This window comes from Notothenia rossii, assembly GCF_949606895.1.
Source record: "Notothenia rossii genome assembly, chromosome: 5".
NCBI classification, from domain to species: domain Eukaryota; kingdom Metazoa; phylum Chordata; class Actinopteri; order Perciformes; family Nototheniidae; genus Notothenia; species Notothenia rossii.
In genome coordinates, this window is record NC_136903.1 from 69183523 (window position 1) to 69211399 (window position 27877).

At 40.6% G+C, this 27877-nt stretch overlaps 1 protein-coding gene across 2 annotated transcripts in view; it reads left to right on the forward strand.

The window, feature by feature from the left end:
- LOC307040673 (A-type voltage-gated potassium channel KCND3-like) overlaps positions 1 to 27877 on the forward strand; it is an 82979-nt gene that overhangs the window by 40136 nt on the left and 14966 nt on the right. For both annotated transcript variants that reach the window (XM_079683734.1, XM_079683735.1), the window contains exon 3: positions 26016 to 26178. In XM_079683734.1, the coding sequence (XP_079539860.1) occupies positions 26016 to 26178 (163 nt within the window). The remainder of the gene's footprint in view (positions 1 to 26015; positions 26179 to 27877) is intronic.

Consider the following 27877-nt stretch of genomic DNA (forward strand, 5'->3'; position numbering starts at 1 on the left):
CCACCTCTCCTCGCCTGCATTCCTCCATGTGCCCAGACCTTAACAGCAGCCTGCAAAACACATGACATTATCTGATACAACCAGTGTGAGGCGGTGCAAGCGTGAATCACATATGCACAGGTAGACACACACACACACACACACACACACACACACACACACACACACACACACACACACACACACACACACACACACACACACACACACACACACACTCTCCAGGGCTTTAAAATGACTGCATTGGCTGATATGGTAAAGGTATGGTTTATTTAACAGCCATAGCAGTTGTTTGTTTAATAGAACTCATTTATTATAGAAGCATGCCCTGAGTTGCTGTTTTTGTGTCATACAAATACATCACAGCAAAGGGTCATTCATATGTTGTGCTGATAAAGTTTCCAAGGGTCCGCATTAGTCCCTGCAATGCTTGTTTTCTTCCGCCATGTTCACAAGGGTTACATGAAAGGTATGCGTCATTAAGACTTATTTTAGCTAACTTGAAGAAAAGTCCACCAAATAATTAAGATCTTTTAATCTTTTTTGCTACATTTAGAATGTCTTCACTACTTTACCTGACCATCCAACAATGCGCCTGCCATAGTACAATCCAAACACAAGACACATTAATTCTACTTACAATGACATTTCTCAAAAATCCTCCGCTTTACATCCTGGCTGGATGCTAATCAAATAATTGGAAGTCTGTAATTAAAGCTATGGGTCACTGATTAGCAAAACATACTGTCATGCAATACTGCTACCTAACAGTATGTTTCTTCTGCCGCACACGGAACTATAATTATCCATAACAAATGTCATTCTAATTCAAATGTAATAAGTGGACACACACACACACACACACACACACACACACTATTCTGCAGGGCTTTAAAATGACTGCATTGGCTGATATGGTAAAGGTATGGTTTATTTAACAGCCATAGCAGTTGTTTGTTTGATAGAACTCATTTATTATAGAAGCATGCCCTGAGTTGCTGTTTTTGTGTCATACAAATACATCACAGCAAAGGGTCATTCATATGTTGTGCTGATAAAGTTTCCAAGGGTCCACATTAGTCCCTGCAATGCTTGTTTTCTTCCGCCATGTTCACAAGGGTTACACGAAAGGTATGCGTGCAGACCCAAGTGTTTGACCAGGATTGTAGGCTTAGTGCGCCCACTGGTCATGTTCAGGTTTGTTCAATACTCCAGTCCAGGGAGTGGTGTGTGAACCTTGGGCTGAAGAAAAAGATCACAAACTGAATTAATGTTTTAAAGAGAGGTTCCATATAATCTCTCTATAAAGGATTACGAATGGCGTAAAATGGGAACATAACACTGACATGGACCCACAATTTGGGTATTGATGGGATGTACAAAAATATAAGCTCATATACATCAATAGAAAGATAGTTACATAAAGTCAAATCCCAGAGTCTGTAAGCCATCTTTATTCTACACATGAACAGAATAAAATGTAGTTATGATTTCCTGGTTGCCATCCTATTACATATCGCTCACACTTCTGCTCGCAGTTGGAGGTACTCATAGGGACATGTGATTGCGAGCTATAGAGAGTGAAATGAAATGAAAGGTGAGAGACGGATTTGAGAGAAATTGTTAAAATCACATACCACCAGGATATCTAGAATGTATATTGAACGTTAATGTATTCACAATTGAGTTGTAAGATACTGTGCACGTCCAGCAAAACATTTAATTAACAAGTATGGAAATAAAACAAGTAAATAAACAATGTTTTCTGCTGGCACAGAAAGCCTGCATTATGACCCCCATGGAAAATGTCAAGAATAATTTATTCTGCCACTTCCCCGTAGCTTTGGGAGGCTTTGCTGCCTAATATTTAGTACCTATCGCGGCTGAACAGATGTTTGCCCAGGGAACTGCAGAGTAAATAGTGTTTGTTTAAGGGCCTAGTACACGCAGTGACAAGCACAAACAGATGGTAATAGTCTTGGAATTACTTAAACTGACACCTAAAACTGACATCATAACAAAATCCTTGAGGTGCAGACAGTAGTGCTGCCTCACATTAAGCTGGCTAATGCCTCTGTTTGGAAATGTCTGCTGCCGTCACTGCCAACTGAACCCGTCTGACTGCAGCTTCCTCTGTGAAATATTGCTCTGCTCAAAACTGCCATCACTGCTTCTAATTTATTAGTGTTAAGTTGCAGATATTATATTCCGTGGAAGTCTGAAGTCTAATCTGATATATTTAAATGTATCATCACAGACGCAGACATCCGAGTATTACTACCTATAGGAGTCCAATAGTTTTTTCTGAGGATTTATGACTGACTATATGTCTGATTATTATTTGCAATTTTTCAAATCAGATTCCAGGCGTCAGACATAATCAACTTATATTATCTGAGATGATTGCTGGGGTTAAAGATTTGCATACCGTCTTATAGTTATGTGTTTTCCTACTTCTGAACAAAACTGCTTTAATCAGAGACGTTCTACTGTATATCTCTTTCATCAGTGAAATAAGTAAACATAAATGGGTAATATATAGATCACATATATTTCATATAGACATAAAAAATATATGCCAATCCCATGAAAAGTGACCTTCAAATATTAAAAAAAAATTAAAGTGATTTCTTGTTGTGAAGTACCAACTCACACACTCTACATCTTTGTTTAACAAATAATTCAGTTATTAGATTTGTTAGATCTTCCTCTCTGTGTATCAATAATTTTGACAATTAGACACTTCTAACATGACATGTCTACTCTTGGTTGGGGTGAACAAAATATCAGAAACACAGTATAACATTATTCAATTTAACAGAACCACAAACAAAAGCCTTAACATAGAGCATGATGTTGAATAAATGGGCACTTCTTTAAAAATACTTTGAACAAAAACTGGACATTATACGTGTTATTAAGTTAGGATCTAGAGCTGGTTGTATTTTTCAATCTGCATTCCTTTTTTTCAGGGTAATAAAGTAGCAACCGAGTGTGTGCAGCTCTTCAGAGAAAAAGTCTGCCAGGAAACCTGAAGTTTTTATTTCGGTTTGAATTTAACATTGATAGATTTAAATCCATCCATCATTTACCCCAAAACTTAAAACATGAGAGGAGGTTTGCCAATCCCAACTGAGCCTACCTTTAGGCTAAAGGGCTCCCACTCCCAGGTTTCATACCAAACACCAGTTCAAAGAGACAAACTCCTGTGGGGGGGGGGGGGGGGGGGGGCAAGAGAAGCCAGGCATCCGCTGCACACCCTCTTTCATCCACACGCACAAGCCATATGTAGGTAAGTAACAGTACTATATGTGCATACTTCATTAATCGTTATATTTCCACAACAGATTGTAAACTTGGATATTTTCAATCCAACAGTTTTGTTTACTGAATGTTTATCGGGCCTCATTAAACGATTAGGTTAACTTTAGACACAAGGCGTCCAAAGTTTTTTCACTGAGAGCCACATGAAGGAAAGCATAGGAAGGGCTCGGCCACTAGAGGTGAGGTATATTGCCTCAGTTAAGTTGTAAGTTAGCAAATGCAATCAAATATAGGTAAATGATGCTTAATACTTGAATATGCTTCAATAAAAAACTGCCTACATCACAGCTCTCCATAGGGTTTCATTTGTTTTGTTACAAAAGTGTTGGCAGCTTGCCCCTTAAAACAGAAGCCTCAGATTGTTGGGGGAAATGTGAAGGGGTGTATTTCAAGCGTGTTATGCAAATAAGTTATTAGGTTATTTGTATTAACTAAGATTTGTTAGAAAATGTTTTAAACTTTAATTGAGGGCTTATTAACACGTGAATACTACTGTGTTATATATGTTTACATATATATTTAAGAAGTATAATATAAGAAAAGCAGGTGTGGATAAGTTTCAGGTGTGGGCCATATTCCAATATACTTTTAGAATTTGCTGAGGGCTAATTCAAAATGGACAACGTTTATGTGTATAAACTATAAGCCATAGTTTATATACATAACATATTTTAACTTGCTCTTTCTTATGTCCTCTTTCTTATTTAGCTTTTACTCTAGTGATTCTTCTTTTTATGTGTTTATACATATATATTTAATGAGCATTGCTAAAGGGCTCCATTGTCAAAAACATAGTTGTAGTCTTGTAATTGTTGTGCACATGATAATAACGAAACTTAACATCTTCATCCAATATCCAGGAGGGCACACGATGAACCGAAGCGGGGAAACAAAGAAGGCTTAATTAGGAACATCAGAGTAGAGAAAGCTGTTGTGAATGAGCTGAATGGGTGCCTGTGGGGGGGTGTATACGTCTTTATTAAGAAACAGTATACTGAAGTACAAAGATGTGTTCCTGATCGGGCTAATTATAAACTTGCATTGCTCAAAATCAAATCTAATTCATTAAGCAGGTTAAAATACAGATGTGAATATATTGAAACTGCTTGTTTTTTTATATCACTTCCATGGGCAATATTCATGCTCACTTTTGGGGAAATGATTTTGCAGTGCTTGAAGAAAATGTGTTTTCTAATATTAAACAAAGAAGATACTTCATATCTCGGAAAGCATCCTTGAGGTTGTCTTCATGATGACATTCTCAGCAACATATTTATTCATGAATGTCTGACCCCTGTGGAAGAAATTCACTTAGTAATATTTTTATATTCATGTTTGAAAAATCATTTGTGCGTTTTTTCTCTTTTCTCAGTGCATTAGTTGTGATTCAAAGGCCATAAATTTCTCTTCTTTTGTTGTACTAATATTTAAAGGTAGTTTGTTGCCTGTTGATCATGTGAATTCCCAGTGGATCAGTTATTTTCTTTGTAGACTTTTAGTTCTGTCTCTCATTAGTTTTGTCTCTCACGCCAAGAAAAAAACAACTACAACAACATTTTGTTCTGCTATCATTTAATAAGATCCTATCATTGTCTCTAGGCTTGAATTCGCACAGACCTTTGCTCTGTTTACCTGCATTTTGTTTGGGGGCCTGAAGTGAAATAGAGGCGTCCTAAACATTCCTGTTGATAAGTTCATGCTGTCAGCACTATGTCTTATCTGGATTAATGGGTTTAAAAACTTTTCTCTCGAATTTGAACTTGTTCAAGTGTTCTTTCTAATGACACTTTTACCAAGCCTTAATTTATGTCTAGTCACTGCACTGTTGTTTTTCAACAGAAGAAGATTTGTCATACCTCGCCCCACATTTATAATGTAGAGACAGGTAGAGAGATAGCAGAGATGAAACTTGGAGATCAAAGTTAACCTTTTCACGCTGTTCCGCTTCTGACAAGACGTGTGTAGTTTCAGCCATGGAGAAAAATACGATAACAATTCATTTGCATTTATCATGGTGAGTCATCATTTCAGCAGTGTTACCAGCACTTTTCGAGGAAGTGAGTTTACCTCATAACTGCAGCCGAACCCCCGCTGGTTTTATTCTGGCGGGAAAACTTGTATTGCTTTCAATCAAAACAGCCTTGTCTGCATTATCCATAAAGGTTACGAATCACTGTTGAGATGAGAAATGAATCAGTTTTATGATGAAAAAGCTATTGTTAAGCTTTGATTTAGGGAATGCACCAATTATTGAGTTGTGACTCAATACCGATATTTGAAAAAACTATTTAGCCAGATTAGGGTTAGTTTATTGGTATTCTGGCATTCCATGTCTTTAGTTTATTTTCACCATTCAAAATACTACCCACTTGAATGCTCACAAGTGAACTGGCATAAAAGCTAATGTGGCCTACTGCTGTGAACTATAGCGTCATTAAGACTTATTTTAGCTACCTTGAAGAAAAGTCCACCTAATAATTAAAATCTTTTAAGCGTATGCTACATTTAGAATGTCTTCACCACTTTACCTGACCATCCAACAATGCGCCTGCCATAGTACAATCCAAACACAAGACACATTAATTCTACTTACAATGACATTTCTCAAAAATCCTCCGCTTTACATCCTGGCTGGATGCTAATCAAATAATTGGAAGTCTGTAATTAAAGCTATGGGTCACTGATTTGCAAAACATACTGTCATGCAATACTGCTACCTAACAGTATGTTTCTTCTGCCGCACACGGAACTATAATTATCTATAACAAATGTCATTCTAATTCAAATGTAATAAGTGGGGATATTGGGGAAATTAGCATGCTAGCATTAGCTTCTAAGACTTCTACGCTACATCGCACTAAACTTCCCATAAGAGAAAGTCATTGATCTTTACCAAGCGAAAATTATTAATTGTATGTGGGATTAAATTCCAAAAACTCCAAATTAAAAAAGGCTAAATAAATGTGGTGTTGGAGTTGTATCATTCATTGCAAATATTTCCAAATGTTTCCGATCGAGAAGTGTTTCATTCAAGGCTTCGCATTTGCCTTCTAGCCCACTCTAAATGATTCCTCTGCTTTAAGATAACTTTAAAGGCCAATTACGCACTACTTGCTGCATCACAAATACCATATTTGTATCCGTCTCTTTATGCAAACTCCTGAAGTGGAATGCCACTCCTCTTGAGTGATACAACAGTAGCTCCTTGGGTCTCCCGAGCTTTCTGGCAGCCTACTTTCTCCTGTAACCTACTTTGGAGGCTTTTTTAAAAGATCCCAAAGAAAGCTTTTTCCTTTCTGTTCTCATTGTGTGCTCTCTAATGGAGCCTGATGGAGAAACAGCTGATTGGAGGTTGGACATGAGGAGGGATATACCGTTTGAGAAGGTGAGACACGTGGGAAGATGGTTAGTGCAGGTATGTGTATGATTTATCTTTTGCAGCATTGTGGGGTTTTATTCAACCAACAGATGATCTCACTGATTTTATTGCTTCTTTATTGCATTTAATCTTACTACTGCATACTATCACATAAGACAACACATAAAGCTTTCAGTCTCTAATCCTGTTTGGATTTGTTGAAACTCCCCTTAATATCCGTAGTTGTTATAATTTTGAGGCTGAAATTTACTTGAGCAGCTGTTTGGCGAGCCATGTCCAGAAGGGTAGCTGTAATCCAGTAAACCATGTCTTTCTCACTAGTGATCAGCTGCGTCTGGTTGACCATCTGTGGTGGGTAACAGGTCCCTGCTCTCTGACTCACATCATCTCGTTCTTTTTGTTTTTCCTGCCAATACTTCTCTACCCTATGAGTCGTCGGTGTTGTGTCTGTTTTGTGTTAATCCAGCCACAGTGGGTGTTTGGCAGTAGTCTATTCCTGTCACAAGAATAGTATATTGAAAGAGTAACTTGGTAATTGGACATCAAAACTGTAAAAAAATGCCATAACAAAGTTTTTCCTTGAGACCCAAAAGAAAGTAGATAAAAGGATGTTCTTTTTTTCATCTTTGCAGCCTGTCTTAGAAAGGAGCAAAGGCTTGTTGGTTTTAGTCTTTAAATTGGCTCAGAAAATGAGTGAGGCGATTGAAAAACCAACTCATAGAAATGGACCACAAGAAGAATAAATATAGCAGATATATTGGAATCCACTCGCCTCTATTTGCCATAACAGGGAAAAATCAGTTACCTTGGAGAATTACCCGGCTACAGATACAGTTGACTGTACAGATACAGTTGACTGTATCTGTGTTCTATGACCATATTGTTCCATAAAATGTGAAACTATCTGATGGCTGGCAATGCAATTCAGAGCATGGACTCCCAGCCATGTATTTCTACTGAGCCTAATTGTGTGAATGACTTATTGTGACAATGTGTTAACTCTTACTGAAGGAAAGCCATTAACGTATTTTCATTGAGGCTCAACTTTTATGCGTTGATTTATATCATGTTTTCTTAAATGATCGAGTCATGGTGCTTCTTATTTGGGGGAGTAAAGGATAACAAGTCAGCATCACTGGAGCCACACTATTGGGGGTATGTATTGTCCATTTCCATTTGGGTTTAGGATGGCCTTTGATGTAATAAGTGCTCAATGCAAACACATAATCTGAGATGTAAACGGATTAGCTGTCACACTCTACAGGCATTCTGGCATATAGAATATCAAAGTAATTTGTAGGACAGTGGGTTGGCATGTCATATCCAGCTGTCCTTTGATATTATGTCAATTTAGTGTAGTTCCTGACCAGTATGTGCAGAGTTCTTTATTGCTCCTTTGCTGCAGTTCAATCACAGAATTACCAGACTGGCTCATTAGAGAAGGAATGACGGTATAGCACTTCCTGCTTATTAATTGCCACATTTTCATTTCCTTGCACCCAATACGACACAGGAGGCAAGTTCCCCCGATCCACAGCTAATTGTGTTGCGTTCCCTCACATCATAGTTGAGAACCATTGATCAAGAGCTACAGCTCCTTCCACTGGATACACCCACAGTGACAGAGAAGGCCAGGAGGATCAGAAGCAGACGTCAGGCAGAGACGAGAAACTAATTAGTTAGATCGTTTGCTTAAATTATGACTCCTCTTGTCCAACATTAGACTCACCAGATGTCACATGTTGTAAAGTTCATAGAAAACCTAAATCAGCAGGTAGACTCTACAATATATTACCAAATAGAAATACTTCTTGAATGTGAGGACATTTAAGGTAGAAATGGCTTCTGTGTGTTTGCAATGTACAAGATTTTTTGGTAAAGGGGCCCTATTTTGGGGTTTTCCCTTTCCTGTTTTCCCTGTGTTTGCTTCCGTGACATAGTGATATCAATACGTACAGTAACACTTGCGCTTACTTTGTCTCGTGCTCCATACTTGCCAACCTTGAGACCACAGAAATCGGGAGCATTTCAAAACCAACCCGGAGGGGAGGGGGGGGGGGCACCATCCTTGATGGAGCATATGTGTGGGCTGGACCTGTATTTCACAGGAAAGGAGTGAGCAGAGGGTAGAGTTGTCTATTCTTGTCCAGTTTTTCTGTGACTATCTTCCTCACCCTCTCAGACTTTGAGTTGCGCGTGTTACTAAAGAGACGCGCTACTAAAGAGACGCGCTACCATGGAAACCAAACAATGGTGTTGCTGTATTAAAGTCCGAGTGGAAACAGTCGTGAGTAAATGTCAATTTGTCAGAAATCGGGAGAAATGCGGGAGAAATATGACCCCGGGAGGAAACCGCGAGAGGGCAATGAAATCGGGAGTCTCCCGCGAAAATCGGGAGGGTTGGCAAGTATGCTCCAACACACTGTAGGTGATAGGCTAAGCGGTTGATCAATCACAACAGAGCTGCCCTGAGCTCTGGTTTTAGACAAAGGGTGAAAATAGGAGCTGCAGCCCAGGCAGTATGAGAACAATAAAGACCTTTTTGAACATTAAAGTGTGTAAGCAGTATAGGCAAAAACTACATGTATAGGGCCCCTTTAAGTTATGGCACAATTGTCCCCTTGGACTCTAGGATGAACTGTCTAAAGTCAAAGTCACTGAGTGATACGATGGCCTCGTAAGAACTCAGATGCTCAATTCCGTTGCTTGTTAATCTTCTTTATTGTTAAGAAAACCAAAGCTATCAATAATTACTCCTAGGCTCTACTAGGATTCTCCATATAATCACTAGGTTCAACTAGGTTATGCAACATGAATCTCTGGTAAACAGGCATAGAGATAAAGACATCACAAGACGAACCGACACCAGACAAAGGGAGAGAAGGACTAAATATACACATTAGGCAATGGGTCACAGGTGGACACAATTAGGGGTGGGAACAACAATCACTCTAGCAGGTGCCACACGGACAGGACGTGCCGACACCTGGAGAGAAAGAGTAGAGTAATTAACATCAAAAGACAGATATACAAAACACTAAAACACAACAGCTAACAGGATACTATCGCTAAAACCTTACACTGAGCTCACAAAACAAGAAGAGTTTTTGCCATAACTCAAAAAATTATATTCTAATCATGACAATTGTTCGGTTTTACTCCCACCGAAAGGGTTGGACAACACGGGGCGTGACCACTCAGCTTTAGTTATCAACCTAAGAGAAAACACATAATACACAAATTACATAAAACATACACCACAAAAGTCTGTCACCATAAACCAAACACTCACTGGCTCCCTGTGTGCCCTGTGGCTGATCAAAACATGACTGACAAACATTTCACTGGCCCTTTTTAAGATGGCTGACAGTCCTTCATCAAATGAGTCCCAAGGGAAAAAAAATATTGGCACCAAGGTTCCCTCCCAACTGAGACCTATTTTGCATGACAATCTGCACAACTAAACCAGTATATTAATGCGTCATGATTGAAATAAATAAATAGAAAATAAATTAATAAACAACCAAAATTAACTCCACAACAATTCACACAAACGTTTGAATCGGATAAATTGACGAATATCTATATCCTTAGACTAACATCATACTCAGGGTTTCATAGATACAGTAACTGCCCAATACAGGCAATCATGTACACAGCTAAATAACCTGGGTAATTTCTATGAGGCGGATGCTGCAGTGTGTATTTGAATTGAATGAGATAGTACAAAGGAGACCAATAACAATGGATGCTATTCATCAGAAAGGTGAAGAGGTTTGGTTTGAAAAAGATTTTCTCTCAAATATCTCAGTTCCTGATTAAAACACTTACAGAGTCTTTGCAAACATTTGCTCGGTTTTTACTCCGTATTTCATCATTTTCAAACATTTCAAACATGCAGATGTGTTTTTCATTCAGCATGAATAAGTGTGCTTGCCATTCATTGCAGTCACATTAGGATAACACTCTTAATCCTCCGCTCAGCATGAGGAAGAATGTGATTGAGAACAAAGCCTACAAAACAATGCCTTATTTTAAAGCTGTGTTTGTTATCAACCCTGGTAAAAATCAGTTATTGTCCACATCCATTGAAACCCAAGTTTTAGCAGACTTAATTCTCATTGAAGGTTTTTTACCATAATAACAAAAGCTGATGCCATTTCTGGTGCCTGCACGGCTTAGCACTGAAACACAAATGTTCCTGAATGTTCTGCTGCCCCAGCAGTTCTCTGAGCTGCACACACTTTTACATCCCTGCAAGGTAGTGAAACACAAAAGAGAATAAGAATTTCCTGTCACATCCACAGGACACTATGCTTCATTACTTCTGATGATTGTGTAGCTGAACTAGTCAATGAAACCTGTCCGACTGCATAGGGAGAAACTCCGATGAAGCCTGGGCTGCATTTACAAACAGACAAAAAGAACAGTGAGCAATGATTCAGTGCATGGGGCAGGAGAAGAATTTCAAAATCATGCAGCATTCAACTAATTTAAAGTTGTCTGACTATCTTTGCAATCATTTTATTAAAATACATCTGCCTCCATTCAGGAACATTTTAATATTCTTATCCTGAAATTATTTGTTATCGCTCTTCTGTGATATTTTATCGTAACAGTGTCTGATTCAGCCTGTTCAGCCTTCTGATGATACCGTACACATTTAGTCATCTATAATTATCAGACAGATATGGTTGATCCTTTATAGATTCAAATTTTAAAAGGAAGATTCATATCAAACATATTTAAAACACAATATATTGTCAAAGATTAAACTAGTATTTACAAACCTTTGGATTGTTAACCCTTCCAATACACGGTGCTTATAGTTTGGCCCCATTTTGACCATTTCAGATATCTGGAAATTGTGAGCAGTTATACCAAAGATATGTTTCTTCTCAAATATTTTTAGGTTTTTCTTATTATACAATGCTGTATTATCATATGTTTAATAGGATAATTTGGAATATTTGGACCTCAAACAAAGTCTATACATGTGTACAAGTTTGTGTAGCAGAACTTTTTTTTCTTATTATTTTCGATCCCTGACTTTTTTGTATGACCTTTTAGGAAAGCCCGACCCGTCAGTTGAGTATAGTAATATTTATGATGGGGTAGTTTTACTAATGAAATCTTAGTATATTAATCTGATAATACAGTACTTAAATGAGATTTGATCATAAGCATAATCCTAAAATGACTCTGGGAGGATTTCTGTTCTTATCAATTTGTAGACACCATAATAAACAAAACCATAAAGACAAGAATGAATAATGCAGATTTTAAAGTCCTAATGTAAAGTAGTATTAGTAGTTCTAGTGATTGTGATTATTTAAAACAGTAGACGGCTTGAACGGGAGTCCGTCAGGCGAATGTAATAGTCACAGAGATGAACGAGAGAATAAGTTGTTTTCATGATGTAACACTGTTGGTGCAATGCAGACCCTGAGGCAGCTGTGGGAGTGTGACAACTTCAGAATGATGGCCAGGCTATACACTGTTTTTTTTTTAAAAAGCTGAATTTTCTCAGTGAAACTCTTTAGTTCAAATGCATACAATCTATTTCTTAAGTCTCTCGACTTAGTGTTTGTATACATCACTCATACAATGAAGACTTGATCACCTTGTGTGTACCTTAGAGACAAACAGAGAGGTCTGACATGATTACATGACCATTACAATAAATGCATTTTAATTGTTGAAAAACGTTTGTATTTTGTATATGAATGACCATAGTTGGAACATTTTAATAAGTATTGATCACATGTTACTGCAAATCAGGAAGAAACATTAGTTTGAAATGTTCAGAGGACCAGAGATACTGTAAAACTATTGGAAAACAAAATCAGCCACAAGAGGACAATGGCTTTCCAGGGCAGCATGGGTAAATTGTAACTTACGTATGAATACTAAACAGGGAGTTGAAAAGGACAATGTATGATCGTTGAAAACCTTCCCTTGGTAAACTAAGGTTAGGAAAATTAGTCTTTATTCACCACTTTTTGTTTTCTCGTCCCTCATTCATCATTCTTTTATTTGAAGGTCATGTTTTAACCTGCCCTGTGGCAGTTTAGTTTGCCCTTGCCATTAACCCTCCCTGTTGAGATAGACCATGCCTGATCTAAACAGGAGCTCACATAGATTATGATTAATGGTGCTTTCTATGCAGTGGCAGCAGGTCACACTAAAAAGGGAAATATCACACCCGTTGCGTGCATGAGTGTGTTACAACAGCCATTGGGTTGTATGTAAACCTCTCGTTCTTGCTCCCCTGTTTCTGTTGTTATCACCCAGTCTCCTGCTTTTCTTCAGTAGAAAACAGTCGCAATATTGTGTGTAAATATCTGTACAGGAGGTTGTGTAACCCTGAACTCCCCCTGGAATGATGGTGAGGTCAGCCATTGCTCATGTTCACATTTTGTGTTTTAGCAGAGCAGTTTGGTTTCTGTGTTGCCGCTGTGCTGATCAGGGGAACAGATTGGTTCAAAAATGTATTGTGAATTATGAAAGAGAGGAATAACAAATCAGCAGCGGTTCTTTGTCAAGGTGTAGGACCTATAAAACCCTGCTTTACCTTCAGGGAAAGGGAACTGAGACCTTGATCAAATTCAAAATCAGGCAGCAGCTTTCAACAGAAATATACAATGCAGAATGATTTTGGCTCAGATGTGTTCATTTAGTGGGAATGCTGATTCCAACTATCTGTTATTCGACGCACGAAATTCTATATTATTCCACCGTGTTATTTTGCGCCTCTTCTTCTCCCACATCGCAGAAACTCCGTTCAAACATCAAAACGTTCAGATCGGTCGGGAATCGATGGCTATTACTTTTTTCATTCATAACTTAAATAATTCCAGAGATACATCCCATAATTCCTCACATTGTTAACATTGAAGTCAATGGAGAAACTCTTCAGACTTGAAAAATCTTCATGCGACTTCAACTGCTAACTGTCCCTTCATACTTTCACTCAGAAACCTCATTCCAACTTTAAAATGTTACACATCTTTCTGATATTGTTCATGTTAAACAACTTTTAAATCTGATTCATACTTTTAGAAATATTAAACGTTGTTCAGACCTTGGTAAAGAGGCCTTCGTCAGATGTTACATTAGTGTGTATTGAGCAGCTCGTTAAGGTGTGTGATCTCAAAGCTAGAGTGGAGGACAGCTTGAAATTCGCCTTCATATTTTTTACAAACCTGCCAAAATTCCCAAACCCTACACTCCTGAGACATAATTTATCACGACAAACGTAGGAAAACATCTCGTAGCTTGAAAAATGAAAAAAGATTAAGCAAAAATAATTCAGCAAAATGCCTCTTGAGGGCAGGAAGTGACAACAACGTTCAACATGCCTCCATTAAAACCAATTGTAAATTCAAGCTGATCTTTACTCACAGCATTAGCCGTACACCTTTAGTTAATCTGCCAAAAAGGCCACATAATTAACCCGAAAGTACACAAAAAGCAAACTTCAGATGCTCAACTTCCTTCAGATGCTTGACGCGTTAAAATTTCACCAATATCTGTTACGGTTCTTCAACAAAACGTTCACATGTAAGAGATTTATCTCTCATTCAGAACAATGAAAATGCTCTCCTCTCACTGATTACTGCACATAACCATGGAAACCTTTGATCTCTGGACACGTTGTTAGCTCAAATATAAACACCTGTGTCATGGAACACAATGATGTCATAACTCCAACTGACATGCTCAGAGCAGCAGACTTCAAATAATGGTTAACTCAGCTCTACATCAAATCTGAAGTTACGTAATGTGGTGTTACTATGGCAACGCATCCCTCGCCATAAAACAGCACCAGACTTCAGATAATGGTCAACGGTCCAGCCCTCAACAGCTCTACGTCAATTATGCGGTGTTATCATATGCCGTTCTCCATGGAAACGGAATCCCTCGTCATAAAAGAGGATTGCGCTATAACTCCTATGAAAATGTTAAAAAAGTGCTCAAACTTCACATGTGTGCTGCTAACAGTCCAGCCGTGAAGATATCTACGGGACAGTTTTGAGATTTCTTCAATTGCCGTTGCACATCACACATTCAAGCCGCCAGTGTTCATGTATCATTTCAATCTAAATTATTCGCTTTCCCCTTAAACATTACATTTCAGCATAACGCATTCCCACTAGCAATTTCTTCAGGAATTTCATTCTCTAGTTACTGTTTAATACTGCAAAAGAAACAAGTCTTAATAACATACTTTATGCAGTACATATAAGTGTGTGTGTTATTGTGCACCTTGTGAGCTTAAGCAACCTATGGTTTATAATCTAACTGTAGCTTGATGTATTCCAGGGTATTTAAGATGTAATAGAGTTTTGGTCTTCAGGACTGTAAGCAAATTGATTTCTGAGATTGTGTAGCACAGGGACATTTCTAAAAAAAGATCTGACAGAGCAAATATGACAAGCCATTTTTAAAGCTTCACTAATCAATATTGTTATTGTTACAACAGGTAAAATGGCTGTGTTATGTAAAGTTACTCACAGTTGTGAATTCAGAGAAAGTTATAACACGACTGTGCTGCAGTTTAGCTCTGTGAAGAATTTGAACATGTTTGCAGCTTGTTCTTTGAGTTTCATGGCTCTCGTCAACCTCATCTCCAGGCAGCAGAAACACATTTTTTCGAATAAACCCTCTGTACACTACATGCCCAGCACCGAGGAAGAAGACAGACAAAGTTAAAAAGCAGCCGGGGAACACGGTGAAAGAACATAAATGCCTGAGAACTAGATTGAGTATTGGACTCACATTTGCCAGGTGGCCAGACTACACATAACTATAGGTTACTTACGTAACCCCAGTTCTCAGAGTAACATGAAGTGAGATGTCTCACTATAGGATGCGCCTCATCGCGGAGCAAACAGAAGCATCAATCTCATTACGCCAATCCTGATTGGCTGGTGATCTTGACGTCAGCGTCAGGGAATCTACCCCCTATAAGTAGCTTGCGCTACGCTGCATGCATCATTCAAAATAAGCACCTCTTCTCGCTTCACCATAGCAAGGAGGGCCATCTGGTGAGACATCTCAATTCATGTTACTCTGAGAACTGGGGTTACGTAAGTAACCTATAGTTCTCATTCGTAACGCTCCGTTCGATGTCTCACTATGGGATATTGTAGCTCCCGTATTGCCAGACGAGCTTATCTCGAAAATCACCAAACCCAACCAGAATTTAACAGTTCGAGCTCTAACTCAGCAGGGGGCCCAGCACTGCATGAGCCACACTGGGAGCAGAGACGTCTAATCTGTAAAAGCGGACAAAAGTGAGCGGCGAGGACCAGCTCGCTGCTGTACAAATGTCTTGGATGGAAACACCCTTGAACAAAGTCCAGGATGTAGCCAGACCACGAGTCGAATGAGCACGCAAACCCGAAGGTGCCTGCAGACCCTGACTCGTGTAAGCCAAAGCAATTGCCTCCACAATCCAGTGAGAGAACCGTTGCTTAGTAACAGGCTTGCCCTTCTGAGGGTTAGCCCAGGACACAAAGAGTTGTTCATTATGACGAAACTCTTTTGATCTGTCTATATAAGTGCTTAAAGCACGGACTGGACATAGCAAATTCGGCTGCTGTTCCCCGGAGGGACACAGCGGCAGAGGAAATGCCTCAATGTCAATGGGGGCACATGAACCAACCACCTTAGGTATAAAGGCAGGGTTGGGCTTCAGCAACACTCTCGTTAACCCTCGGGCGAACTGAGTGCATGAAGGATGTACAGATAGTGCATGAATGTCACTGACTCGCTTGGCGGATGCCAGCGCCAGTAACAGCACTGTCTTGAGTGACAGGTGCTTCATGTCAGCTTCTTCCAGGGGTTCAAATGGGGCTCGAGTGAGCCCATCTAAAACCACTGTCAAGTCCCATAAAGGCACCAGTGACCTGGAAACAGGAAGGAGCCTGCGAGCTCCCTTCATAAAACGGCAGACCAGAGGATGCTGGCCGGCCGTCTTACCCTCAAAACCACATGGCAGGCAGCAATAGCAGCCAGGTAGACTTTGATCGGGGAGAAAGCTCTGTGTTTATCAATTAGGTCCTGTAGAAATGATAAAATCACTCCCACAGGGCATTGAAAAGAGGTGTGCCCTTTTTGAAGGCACCAATCCTCAAACACCCTCCACTTACAGTCATAAAGAGACCTAGTGGAGGAAGCTCTCGCACTCTGAATAGTGTTTATCACCTTCTGCGGGAGACCCACTGCATTCAGATTATACCACTCACGGGCCAGGCCCATAGGGACATGCGCTCCGGGTGTGGGTGAAAGATCGTCCCCCCCGCCTGAGACAGTATGTCTCTGCGTAGGGGGAGCTGCCACGGCTGACCGCACAGCAGCTGATATATCTCCGCCAGCCAGTACATTGCAGGCCAGTGTGGAGCTATCAGGATCATTGTGTGTCGCCGTTCCCTCACTCTGGCCAGAGTTGGGGGTATCAGCGCCAGGGTTGGAAACGCGTACAGGAGGACAAATGTGCGCAAGCGCGTCCACGCCTAATGGTGCGTTTTGATCGCGTATTGAAAAGAAAAGCTGACAGTGAGCATTTTCTTTTGATGCTAACAGATCTACCGCGGCTCGGCCGTAACGCACCCACAGCTGACTCACAACCATTGGATGTAGAGTCCAGTCTGCATATAGTGGTACGCCTCTGGACAGCAGGTCTGCCCCGAGGTTCATCACACCCGGTACGTGCGTCGCTCTCAGAGAGAGGAGACGGCCGCAGCTCCACAAGATCAGTTTGCGTGCCAGCATGTGTAACTGGAGAGAGCGCAAACCCCCTTGTCGGTTTATATACGATATTGTGGTCGTATTGTCCGTCCTCACGAGGACATGGTGTCCTCTGAGAAAAGGCAGAAAGCGTTTTAGGGTGAGGAACACCGCTGAAAGCTCTAGGTAATTTATGTGCGACCGCTGGAGGTCTCTGCTCCAGAGACCCCTCACGGGACGACCTTCGTAAATACCTCCCCAGCCTGTCAGACATGCGTCTGTGGTGACCACCTTCCGTGAAAGGACAGCACCCATAGGCACGCCCCGTACCAGAAAAGTCGGGTGCAGCCAGTGGCGCAGTGCCATTACGCATTTCACAGTAACCATCACTCTCCGCGCCATGACGCGCGGGGTTTAGTTTTAGAGCGGCTACCCAGCGCTGAAACTCCCTCATGTGTAACCGTCCCAGTCGTATGACCAGGAGCCCCAGTAACCGCAGGCATGATCTGAAAAGAACATGTTTGCGCAGCTGGAAATGAGCGAGGCAAGCTCTGAAAGCTTTCACTCTTTCCGCTGACAGGCGGGCTGTAAAGGGCACCGAGTTCAGGTGTAAACCCAGGAAGAGTACAGTCTGTGCTGGGCACAACATGCTCTTTTCTGTGTTTATTATGAAACCCAGGTTGAGCAGGTGCTTTACGAGGACATTTGTCTGCGTAATAGCCTCCTGTTCCGACTGTGCGAGAAGCAGCCAGTCGTCTAGGTAGGTTGCCAGGCGAATACCCTGTTGTCTTAACGGGGCTATCGCGGCTTCCGTACATCGTACAAACACTCTTGGGCTGAGAGACAGACCGAAGGGAAGTACTCTGTATTCGTAACAGATCCCCTGAAATGCGAACCTCAGATATTTCCTGTGTGGGTAATATACTGGGATGTGGAAATACGCATCTTTCAGTTCGACTGATGTAAACCAGTCGTTTTGTCGCACGAGACGCAGCAGAGATGTGTGAGTGTGCATTCTGAATTTGTATCTTTTTAGATATTTGTTCAGAGCCCTCAAATCTAGTATTGGCCGAATTCCGTTCCCTCCCCGTTTGGGAACGAGGAAATACTTGGAATAAAAGCCGCTCTGACTCTGCTCGGCGGGTATTATAGATATAGCCTTCTTTTCTAGAAGTGAGAGAATCTCTCTCTCCAGAATGTGGGCTGACTCTCCTCGGGCTTGTGAATACAGAACGCCCGAGAAGCAAGGGGGGGTTACAGCGAATTGGAGTCTGTAGCCCCGTGTTACTGTCTTGAAAACCCAAGCAGACGCTGTGAGCATCTTCCACTGTTTGCTCCTTTGAGCCAGCGGAGATGTCACGTCTCTTACCCTCTGAGTCTCTATTTGTTGTGTTATGGGGCCCTCTAGTGTCTGAACACGATGGTACCCCATTTCGACAATCCCCACCGAGACTGCGCATGCGCGTGACGGTGGTGCCTTCACAACCCCAGTCGTCACTGCGCATGCGCGTGACGGTAGCGGCTCTATAACCCCAGTCGTCACTGTGCACGCGCATGGCGGTGGTAACTTCACAGACCCGTCTATTATCCGCCTTTTGAGAGAGGCCGTAGCTGCTCTCAAAAGAGGGACAGGCAACAGACTGTTTATTGTTTTTATTGTTTTTTTTTCATTTTTATTGGACTGCGCCCTCGGCTTGAAGCCTGGATGCGACAGTGAAAAATGGTTTATTTGAAAACAACAACAATTGTGACATGTGTTTTTGTGACTTAGGCAGATTGCAGAACTCGCTGTCTCTGGTATTAAGTCTGTTTCCCTTCTGGCGCGAACTTGAGGATGGCGTTGCGGCATAACTCGAGGCGGCGGGAAGATGGAGGCCTGGTGGCACCCCGAAAACACATCTGGAGCTGGGGAACAGGGAACTTCCAGCTCTGTCACCGAGGAGAGGAGAAGAGGCTGTCAGGCCGCCCGCTTCTTCTTTCCTCGACTGGTGACCGAAAATCTGAGTCGGCTGTGCCTGAACAGCAGCTGCCGAAACCGGAGATTTCCTCGGCCAGCTCGTCCTCGTCTCCTGCCTGGGCTGGGGACTCGGGGCGGGCTGTGGCCTCTGCTGCCTCGGTACCTCGAACCGGGCAGAACGTAAGGCAATTTGGGCGAAGGACTGCCGCGACTACCGATGCTAATGTAGCGTTAGCATGTCTCCCTTGGGGGCATCCGGGCTTAAAGGTGTATTATAGACCGATCACACCGGTGTGACAGTAGGCCTACTCTTCAGAGGGTTCAAGAATATGACTACTACTCTACTGTTTAACACTTTGGTTAACTTAATGTTAATTCATGTTAAGGCTAATAAAAATGACCAGGCTAAGCCGGCTGTAATGCTAACTAACGTGCTTGCTACTAGTTACGTAGCTAACTCGATCCAGCCATTCCTGGTCCTTTCATCAGACAGGAAGCTAAAGAACGGGTAAGATCCATTGCTGGTATGAGTACAGCCTGGTACTAAGCACACAGGCATATTGTTAAAGTTATCTTAGCTATCTCTTATATTTAGTGGAGGAAAACAATTATGACATCACTTACGCGACTCTGGAATTTGTAGTCTTTCTAGTTGCGTATTTATTAGGGCCGGGACTCGATTAAAAAAATTAATCTAATTAATTAGAGGCTTTGTAATTAATTAATCGAAATTAATCGCATTTTTAATCACATATAAATATTTGACCTGAGAACAGTGAGAAGCAATTTTTTTCACATGGATTTTAGTATACCATTGAATAATGACTGAATACATAAGCTTAAGCAACAAAACATTGTTTATTTTTTTCAAGGTGGTACTTAACCAAGACCTACAGAAAAGTGCAATTTTTGCCATAAAGTGTAGCAATAGCATATTTAGGAATATAGTACCTTTCAGAGATTCAGGTAGCCTATAGGTAGGTAGACCTTCTGTAAACTATAACACTTAGTTTTTTAAGTAAAACACAATACTTTCAAGTACATTCAGAACATTGGAAACCCTGACTATTAGAAAACATCTCTCTGATGCTTCAGAGGCCATAACAGACTTTGTTGATTTACCAACAGTTGATTTAAAAATGGGTGTGGGTCCTTGTACTCCGAGTCGGGCTAACGTCCACGCTAGCTTCCACGCTAGCTGCTATATGTTTTGCATTGAGGTGATACTTGAGGCTTGATGTGCTGCGGGATATCCGAATTCCTTTTTGCATAATTTGCAAACAACCGTGCTCTTATTGACGCTTCCATCCGTCCGTTTTTTAAAACAAAATATCCCATCCACGGGGCCAACCAAAGCGGTCTCATCAGCTTTTTCGTTCACGTTTGACTATTGTTCACTGTGGTTTGTTGTTGTCTGAAGTCATGAACGTTAGTTGGTGCTCCAGTATAATCGGTACCCCTGAAACTCATCCAGTGAGAAACTTTCCGCGGTGCAAAAATAAGTGCGATTAAAATGCGTTAATTTTTGTGTAATTAATTTATCTTAATTAACGCGTTAAAGTCCCGGCCCTAGTATTTATCATAGTCTTATATTTTACGACAAACTTTTTTGACATGGAAATTATTTTTTAAGATTGACAAACATCATATGTGTAATTCATGGCACAATCCAAACGGGATCGAAAGATAAGTTCTCTCTCCATTGACCTCAATGCATAATTTTTCCGAAATAAGGTCCAATGGCGCGGAAGTAGAAGGGCGGGACTTCGCCTCTCTACCCCTTACTTATTCCAGCTGTCTATTTGGCACGTGTGTGTGTGTGTGTGTGTGTGTGTGTGTGTGTGTGTGTGTGTGTGTGTGTGTGTGTGTGTGTGTGTGTGTGTGTGTGTGTGTGTGTGTGTGTGTGTGTGTGTGTGTGTGTGTGTGTGTGTGTGTGTGTGTGTGTGTGTGTGTGTGTGTGTGTGTGTGTGTTGATTGAAGTCAAGTCTCTCTATGGGCTTTCTGAGCATGTTTTACTTCAAACAGCTGATCAATCTTCAAGAAATAATTATAAATCACAATTTGCAGTGTATTCCCTTTTACACCTGTCAGAGCAACAATAAGAACACCCCACCTGCATTACTTGAAACATATTTTTGTCCTTAAGCTTTTCTCACATAACAGCTCTTATGTTATTTAGCAAAGTTAACAACATTTGACTTAGTTTGACTCTGACACTAGCATTTCTACCTCCCATAAACAGAAATCATTCAGCCAGATTGATTGCTTAGGTTTCATTTTACATTTGTGATGCAGCACGCCAAGATCACTTCAGTTTCATGAGGAGCACACCGCACGTGCCATGTTGAGGCTGCTGTTTCTTTTAATGAAGAGTAAAACAAGCTAGCTAGAGATTTGAAGCACAGAATATATGACTCACAAAATATTTTTCCACCTGTTTCATACTGTGGCCGATGGAATAAGCAAAATAATGAGTCCTTGTGAAAGACTACTGGGAAAATATCCCCAATGCTGTGTTTGGTGCCTTGTTGCAATGTTTCACTAATCTTTCAGGCTTTTCCTGAATAATTCATTGTTTACTTAATTTATCCTATACTGGAATAGCAAAGTAGCTCATCAATGTATTGATTTGAACAGGTTAACAGCTGTTGTCCTTTCCTCAAGGGGTACCATATATTCACCATATTTATTCTGGAGACAAGCCCGCAGTGTTTTGCATTATGTATACAGAAAAGGCTATTTTAATTTTTCAAACTGTCTGAGACGTATTGACTATTTAATTAATCTGAAATATTTTAATGAGTGGACGTTTCTAACTCTTGACATTTCATACTGCAGCTGCCCACTACTGTGTGAAACTAAGCATATTTTTATATCAGTTTATGTAAATCCATATAAAATGCTACAAATAACAAATATTCATGTATGTGGCCTGTCTTGGCACAACTTGGAGATGATCAAAACACATCAATCCTAAAAAATAAAGGGTAATAGGGTGAGGTAAAGATGAGTCATGAGTGTATTTTTGGCACCGGAGAGGCTAAGTGGGCCCCATTGGTCATTAGTTGTTTATTAAACCATTAATCATTCAGCGCTTCTTGGGGATTATTCACTTAATGTTCAAGCTCGTGGACTCCTTTGATCCTTGCTTCACATTTTGAAATTTGATTTTTAAGGATGCATGGCATTGTTGAACTGTCCCACTGCTTTAAAAAGGACTGAAACACCACTATGTTAGGATTTATGTTTAAATCATAAATATTTTTAAGGATGTACTTTTAATAATCACCTCAATAACTTAAAAGTCAAGATTCAAATCAATTCATATAAAATGTTTATATTCATGTCACTTTCCGTGTCAGCAATGTGTAAAGTTATACACTACAAACATACTTTTTTATCCTCGCAGTGTCTTGTTGAATGGTGTGGTATGGTTCAAAGTTTCAGGCAGTGATCCTCAAATATTTTGAAAAAAATTTAAGGGATGATTTATTAAAAGAATTGTTGCCTTTATTTATACAGGTCTAAAATCTCATTGAGACACAAGGTCTCATTTTCAAGAGAGACCTGTCAGTGGTAACACTACCACACAAAGTTACAGACAGACAGGACACTAAACACAGAGGCAACACCAAAATACAACATCGTAAAAAAAGTAGTCATTGAAATCCATATACAGTAGTCAGATATTGCAGGTGCAAACACCTACAGATGATTTCTTCAGCTTTTTAAAAAAAATGAGTTTAAAATCTGTAATGGGTATCAAACTGGTCAGCTTAAGTTCCTGCTGAAGTGTGTTCCAGGTCGAGGGAGCAGAGTATGATATGGCTTTTTTCCCTAGCACCGTGTGTACTGAGGGGACGGACAGAGTGATGTAATTTTGAGATTGTAGTCTATAGCTGTACTGTTTGTGTGATATGTAAGTGGATATGTAAAGGGGCAGCAGTCCAAGCATAGCGGTATAGATGAGTTTGTACCAGTGTAGTGATCTGCGCATTGATAATGATCCAGTTGACTAAAGAGTACAGCGTGCAATGGTGTGTGAGGGGTTTACAGTTGGTTATGAACCTCAGAGCCCCATGGTAGACAGCGTACAGCAGATGAAGGGAGTGAGCTGAGGCGTTCATGTACACAACATCCCCGTAGTCCAAGAGCGGCAAAAATGTGGCAGCTACAAGCCGTTTCCTCGCACTTGTGGAGAAGCAGGCCTTATTTCTAAAAAAGAATCCCAGTTTTAAATTTCAATTTCCTGAAGAGATTGTCAATATGTGGTTTGAAGCAGAGATTTTCATCTAGTGATGCCTAAGTATCTGTAGGTGTTAACAGCTTCAATGGGGTTATGCTGTGCAGACATGATGCAGGGAAGAACAGTTGGTAACCTTTTCTTAATGGAAAACAACATGACTTTTGTCTTATCTGAATTCAACACCAACCTAAGGTGGAACAGATGTGACTGAAAAGTGTCAAAAGCAGACTGCAGACGTTCAAATGCAAGGGCAACAGTGCAAACACAACAGTACACAACAGTATCATCTGCATACTGTATAGATGTACAGAGGCATCAATACTTTGACCCACATCATTTATATAAACAGTAAAAAGGGTCGGTCCCAAGACCGAACCTTGAGGAACACCTCTGGGCACATTAAGCACATGATTAAAACTTGAATGCTGGTGTGCTTTAATCAAGATTTCAATAAAAAGGTGGGTTTTACATTTTGTAATGAGAGAAGCGATGTAAATCAAGGAATAGCTCCAGTATGAACTCCTTTTTGGCCTCCATACAAGCCTTCACAACTAACTAGTCATCACTTTTGTCTTGGCTTCCTTCTATTTTTGCACCCTACACCCTGTTGTGCACTAAGCAAAGAGCAGCATTTTTTATATTCCTGTGTAGCAGTTGAAAGGATGTTTGACACATCATAGTGAGTATGAAGTGTCAGACATTATTACCCCAAAGTAGGCAGAGACACAACCAGGAGAGTGTCACCCCTCATCGGCTGACAGAGCGGAGCAAACTGTGAAATCATTTGTCTGATTTTCTGGCAGCCAGCAGCAGGACTCGGCAACAATAACAACCGGCCCTGTGGTCAAATCTCCAGTGCTTGTTAATAATCATTCATATTTCTGAATCTCTGCTTTCTGTGCTTTCTGCGCTATGACAAAAAAGTTTAAATCTGGAATCCTCTATTATTGCAAACATAGTAAATAACTCATAAATCCATCTTTATTGGCAGTATTCAACATTTACATTTTTGTTTGGAAAGCAAACAGATTATTCACGGGATTAGTTAATCCTTTGGTCTGTCAGATAGGAAAAATAAGTTTTGTAGTTAGTGTAGTCTCATTTGGGTTATTATTTGTGATCTGCATCATCTGTGCTCCTTTATACTTTGTGAGAAAAATAAATGAGAGAAAAACTCATGTTCAAAGAGGATTTGAGTAACGTCACGTTCTTCCCTCGCAAATATTTATTTTGGCAGAGCAGGAGGCTGGGTTTGTGATAATCCCCCAGCTCTTCAGTTTGTGGGTAGTAAGCAGGAGGTAAGTAGAGTGATTATAGTGCTTTTCAGCATGAGTGGGACCAAAAACAAAACAAAAAACAACAGTGAAAAGCCAGCCCCCACACACGTCTGTGCTGAGAGCGGCCCTCCAGAGACACAGCGGTCAACAGTGCATGGGGCTTACCTGTCAAGATTCTCGTTGTGTCGAGAGCGCAGTGGAGAGGAAACTCAGAGGTTTAAGAGAGCAAGAGATAAAAAAAAGGCCAGTGACAGGAGCAAGTGTTTTAGTGAAACCTTTAGAACCCCAGGCTCAATCTCTTTTAAAAATGGCCCTTCAGGAAAATCAGCATGGCAGGGACTTCGGTAATGGAGAATTTGCCCTCGTCTTTATTCAGTCTAGTTGTCTCTTTTTTCCCCTGAAAATGGTCCCGATCATGCACCAGCAAAAATTGTTTCCCATTGCTTCAAATCATTTGAACATGCTGTCAAGGGCCTCTCCAGGAGATGATTTCACTTCTTCTCCCACCCCATTTACAAGCTGGTCTGAGAACACCGTATTTTAAAATCCATTTGCTTCACTACACGCCACCATGGCCCCAGCTTTACGCAGCGAGCGAACCTTGGTTTCCTCCTGGCTCTGGAGCCCACTGGCATGGCTTTGTTATGCCCGGTCTGAGCTGCATAAATAACAGTATCACTATCATATATCTCTCTACCTCTGTCCACCTGTTAAAGCAGCCAGTCACCTGTGTAATTCAATTATCGGGAGCCTGAGAGAAGCTGAAACAACAGGTGTTAAATTATTTGTAACAAAGTGAAAGAAAAGCAGCAAAATTGTCAATACAGACACATGCAACAGCAGGATAGAATGACCACTTTGTCTTCATTTTAATGTTTAATTTCAAGGGGTATTCAATTTCTATTTGCTTTTTACATATGCCAGCTTTCCTGCTTAATGCAAGTACTGTACAAAGGCTTTCCGAAAAAAAAACTGATTGCATTTCCACTTCATGCACAAACTGGAAATGGGCATTAAACATACCTAGTGTATCGTCAGGCTACAAATGTATGTGTTTCATCACTTTGTCTATCCACTCCCCATCCGTCTCATTACTAGATACGGAGACATGGTACCAAAGACGATCGCCGGGAAGATCTTCGGCTCCATCTGCTCCCTGAGCGGCGTGCTGGTTATCGCCCTGCCTGTCCCCGTCATCGTCTCCAACTTCAGTCGAATCTACCACCAGAACCAGAGAGCAGACAAACGCCGAGCTCAGAAGGTAACAATCAGGGTCTTTATTTCATCCCGTATACTTCAGCAGGGACAGTCGAGGTCTATGTGTGGTTAAATAAGTGTGTTTGTGTTGTAGCTGCTGGATACCTGCAATATTAACTAACCATGACGGGTGCAAACATTTTCTATTAACAAAAGACCAAAGTACAACCAGAGATTTTAGTACAATAAGATTTTATGATGTCAATGCAAATGAATAAGAGTGTTGAGAGAAAACGCTCCATGAGTGGATACTTATGGTTAAGCCTGAAAACCCCCTTTAAGGTATTCTCTTTATATATTCAGTTCATTAAAAATAATGACAGAGGGTAGACAGGTCTTGATGACTGAGTTTTTTCATTAAAAGCAAAGATCGCACATTTTACATTCTTGAAAAAAAAGGTGATGGTGAATAGGATTGACCCCAATTATGAATTGTTCGTCTGCATTTCAAATAGCTCTCCTTCAACCTACATCTTCTCACATTTTTCTTGCCATCACACACACAAAGGACATTTGTTTGCCCTTCAGACCCACATTATTCAACATCCACACACACACACACACACACACACACACACACACACACACACACACACACACACACACACACACACACACACACACACACACACACACACACACACACACACACACACACACACACACACACACACACACACACACACACACACACACACACACACACACACACACACACACACACACACACTAAATTCCAGTACTCAATGTTAGCTATCCACTCACTACACTCACCCAGTGGGCTTGACCTTTCTAGAGGGCTAGATAAGAGCGCTATTAAGTTAGAGAGCAGTTGCTGATAGCTAATTGAGGAGGGGAAAGTCTGTTGTGAATCCATAGTGATATAATAATCCTCTGTGGCTGGTTTGCCCATTAATACACAGTTCTGTTTTGAATCAGCAGAAGTGTAAGGAGAAAGAAATTAGTTCAAACTCAGTGGAGGGAACTCCTTTACACATTTTTGATCCATGGATGTATAAAGAGAACTGGATACAGTCCAGTGGCGCATGAAGCCCAAACGGAGCGACTGTAGATCAGAAACTACTCAGATCATCAGCGGCCTTTTGCTTATAGAGTATGCAAACTTCAGTTTCCGGTAAGCCCCGTCTCCGATTTCCCGCTCTCGATTTAGTCAAATTAATGGAGAGGGAAAATAAATGTTAAAACTCATGATTCAGATAAGGGCTATACAAGTGTTCGTGTTGGGTAGTTTGTTTAACAAAAATTAAATATAAGAGGATTTACAGACATTTCTTTCCCAATGTAAGTCAACGGGAAGAAGTATTTTTGGTTCATTATGACCTCAAGGACTAGAACGGGAGTCTATTACCACTGTTTGTTCACTACGGCTACTGCGAAAATGTGCTTTAATGGCCGGCGCCGGGGAGTCATTCACACACCTCCTTTTCATGGGAAGCTGCACTCTCAGAAGAAATAAATCAAAGAAGGTTAAGATAACATCAGGAAAAAGCTTATGAATAATGATAATTATTTACAGATGGTTTGACTACACCACTGCATGTTTGACAAAAACAAATATTGATGCACTTGAACAATGTAACTATTGTATTTTTGATGTAGTCAATGTCGTAGTAAGAACAATATTTTTTTTTCTGTAAGCCCCTAGAAAACAACAGAAGAATGTTGTACCTCACATTGCAATA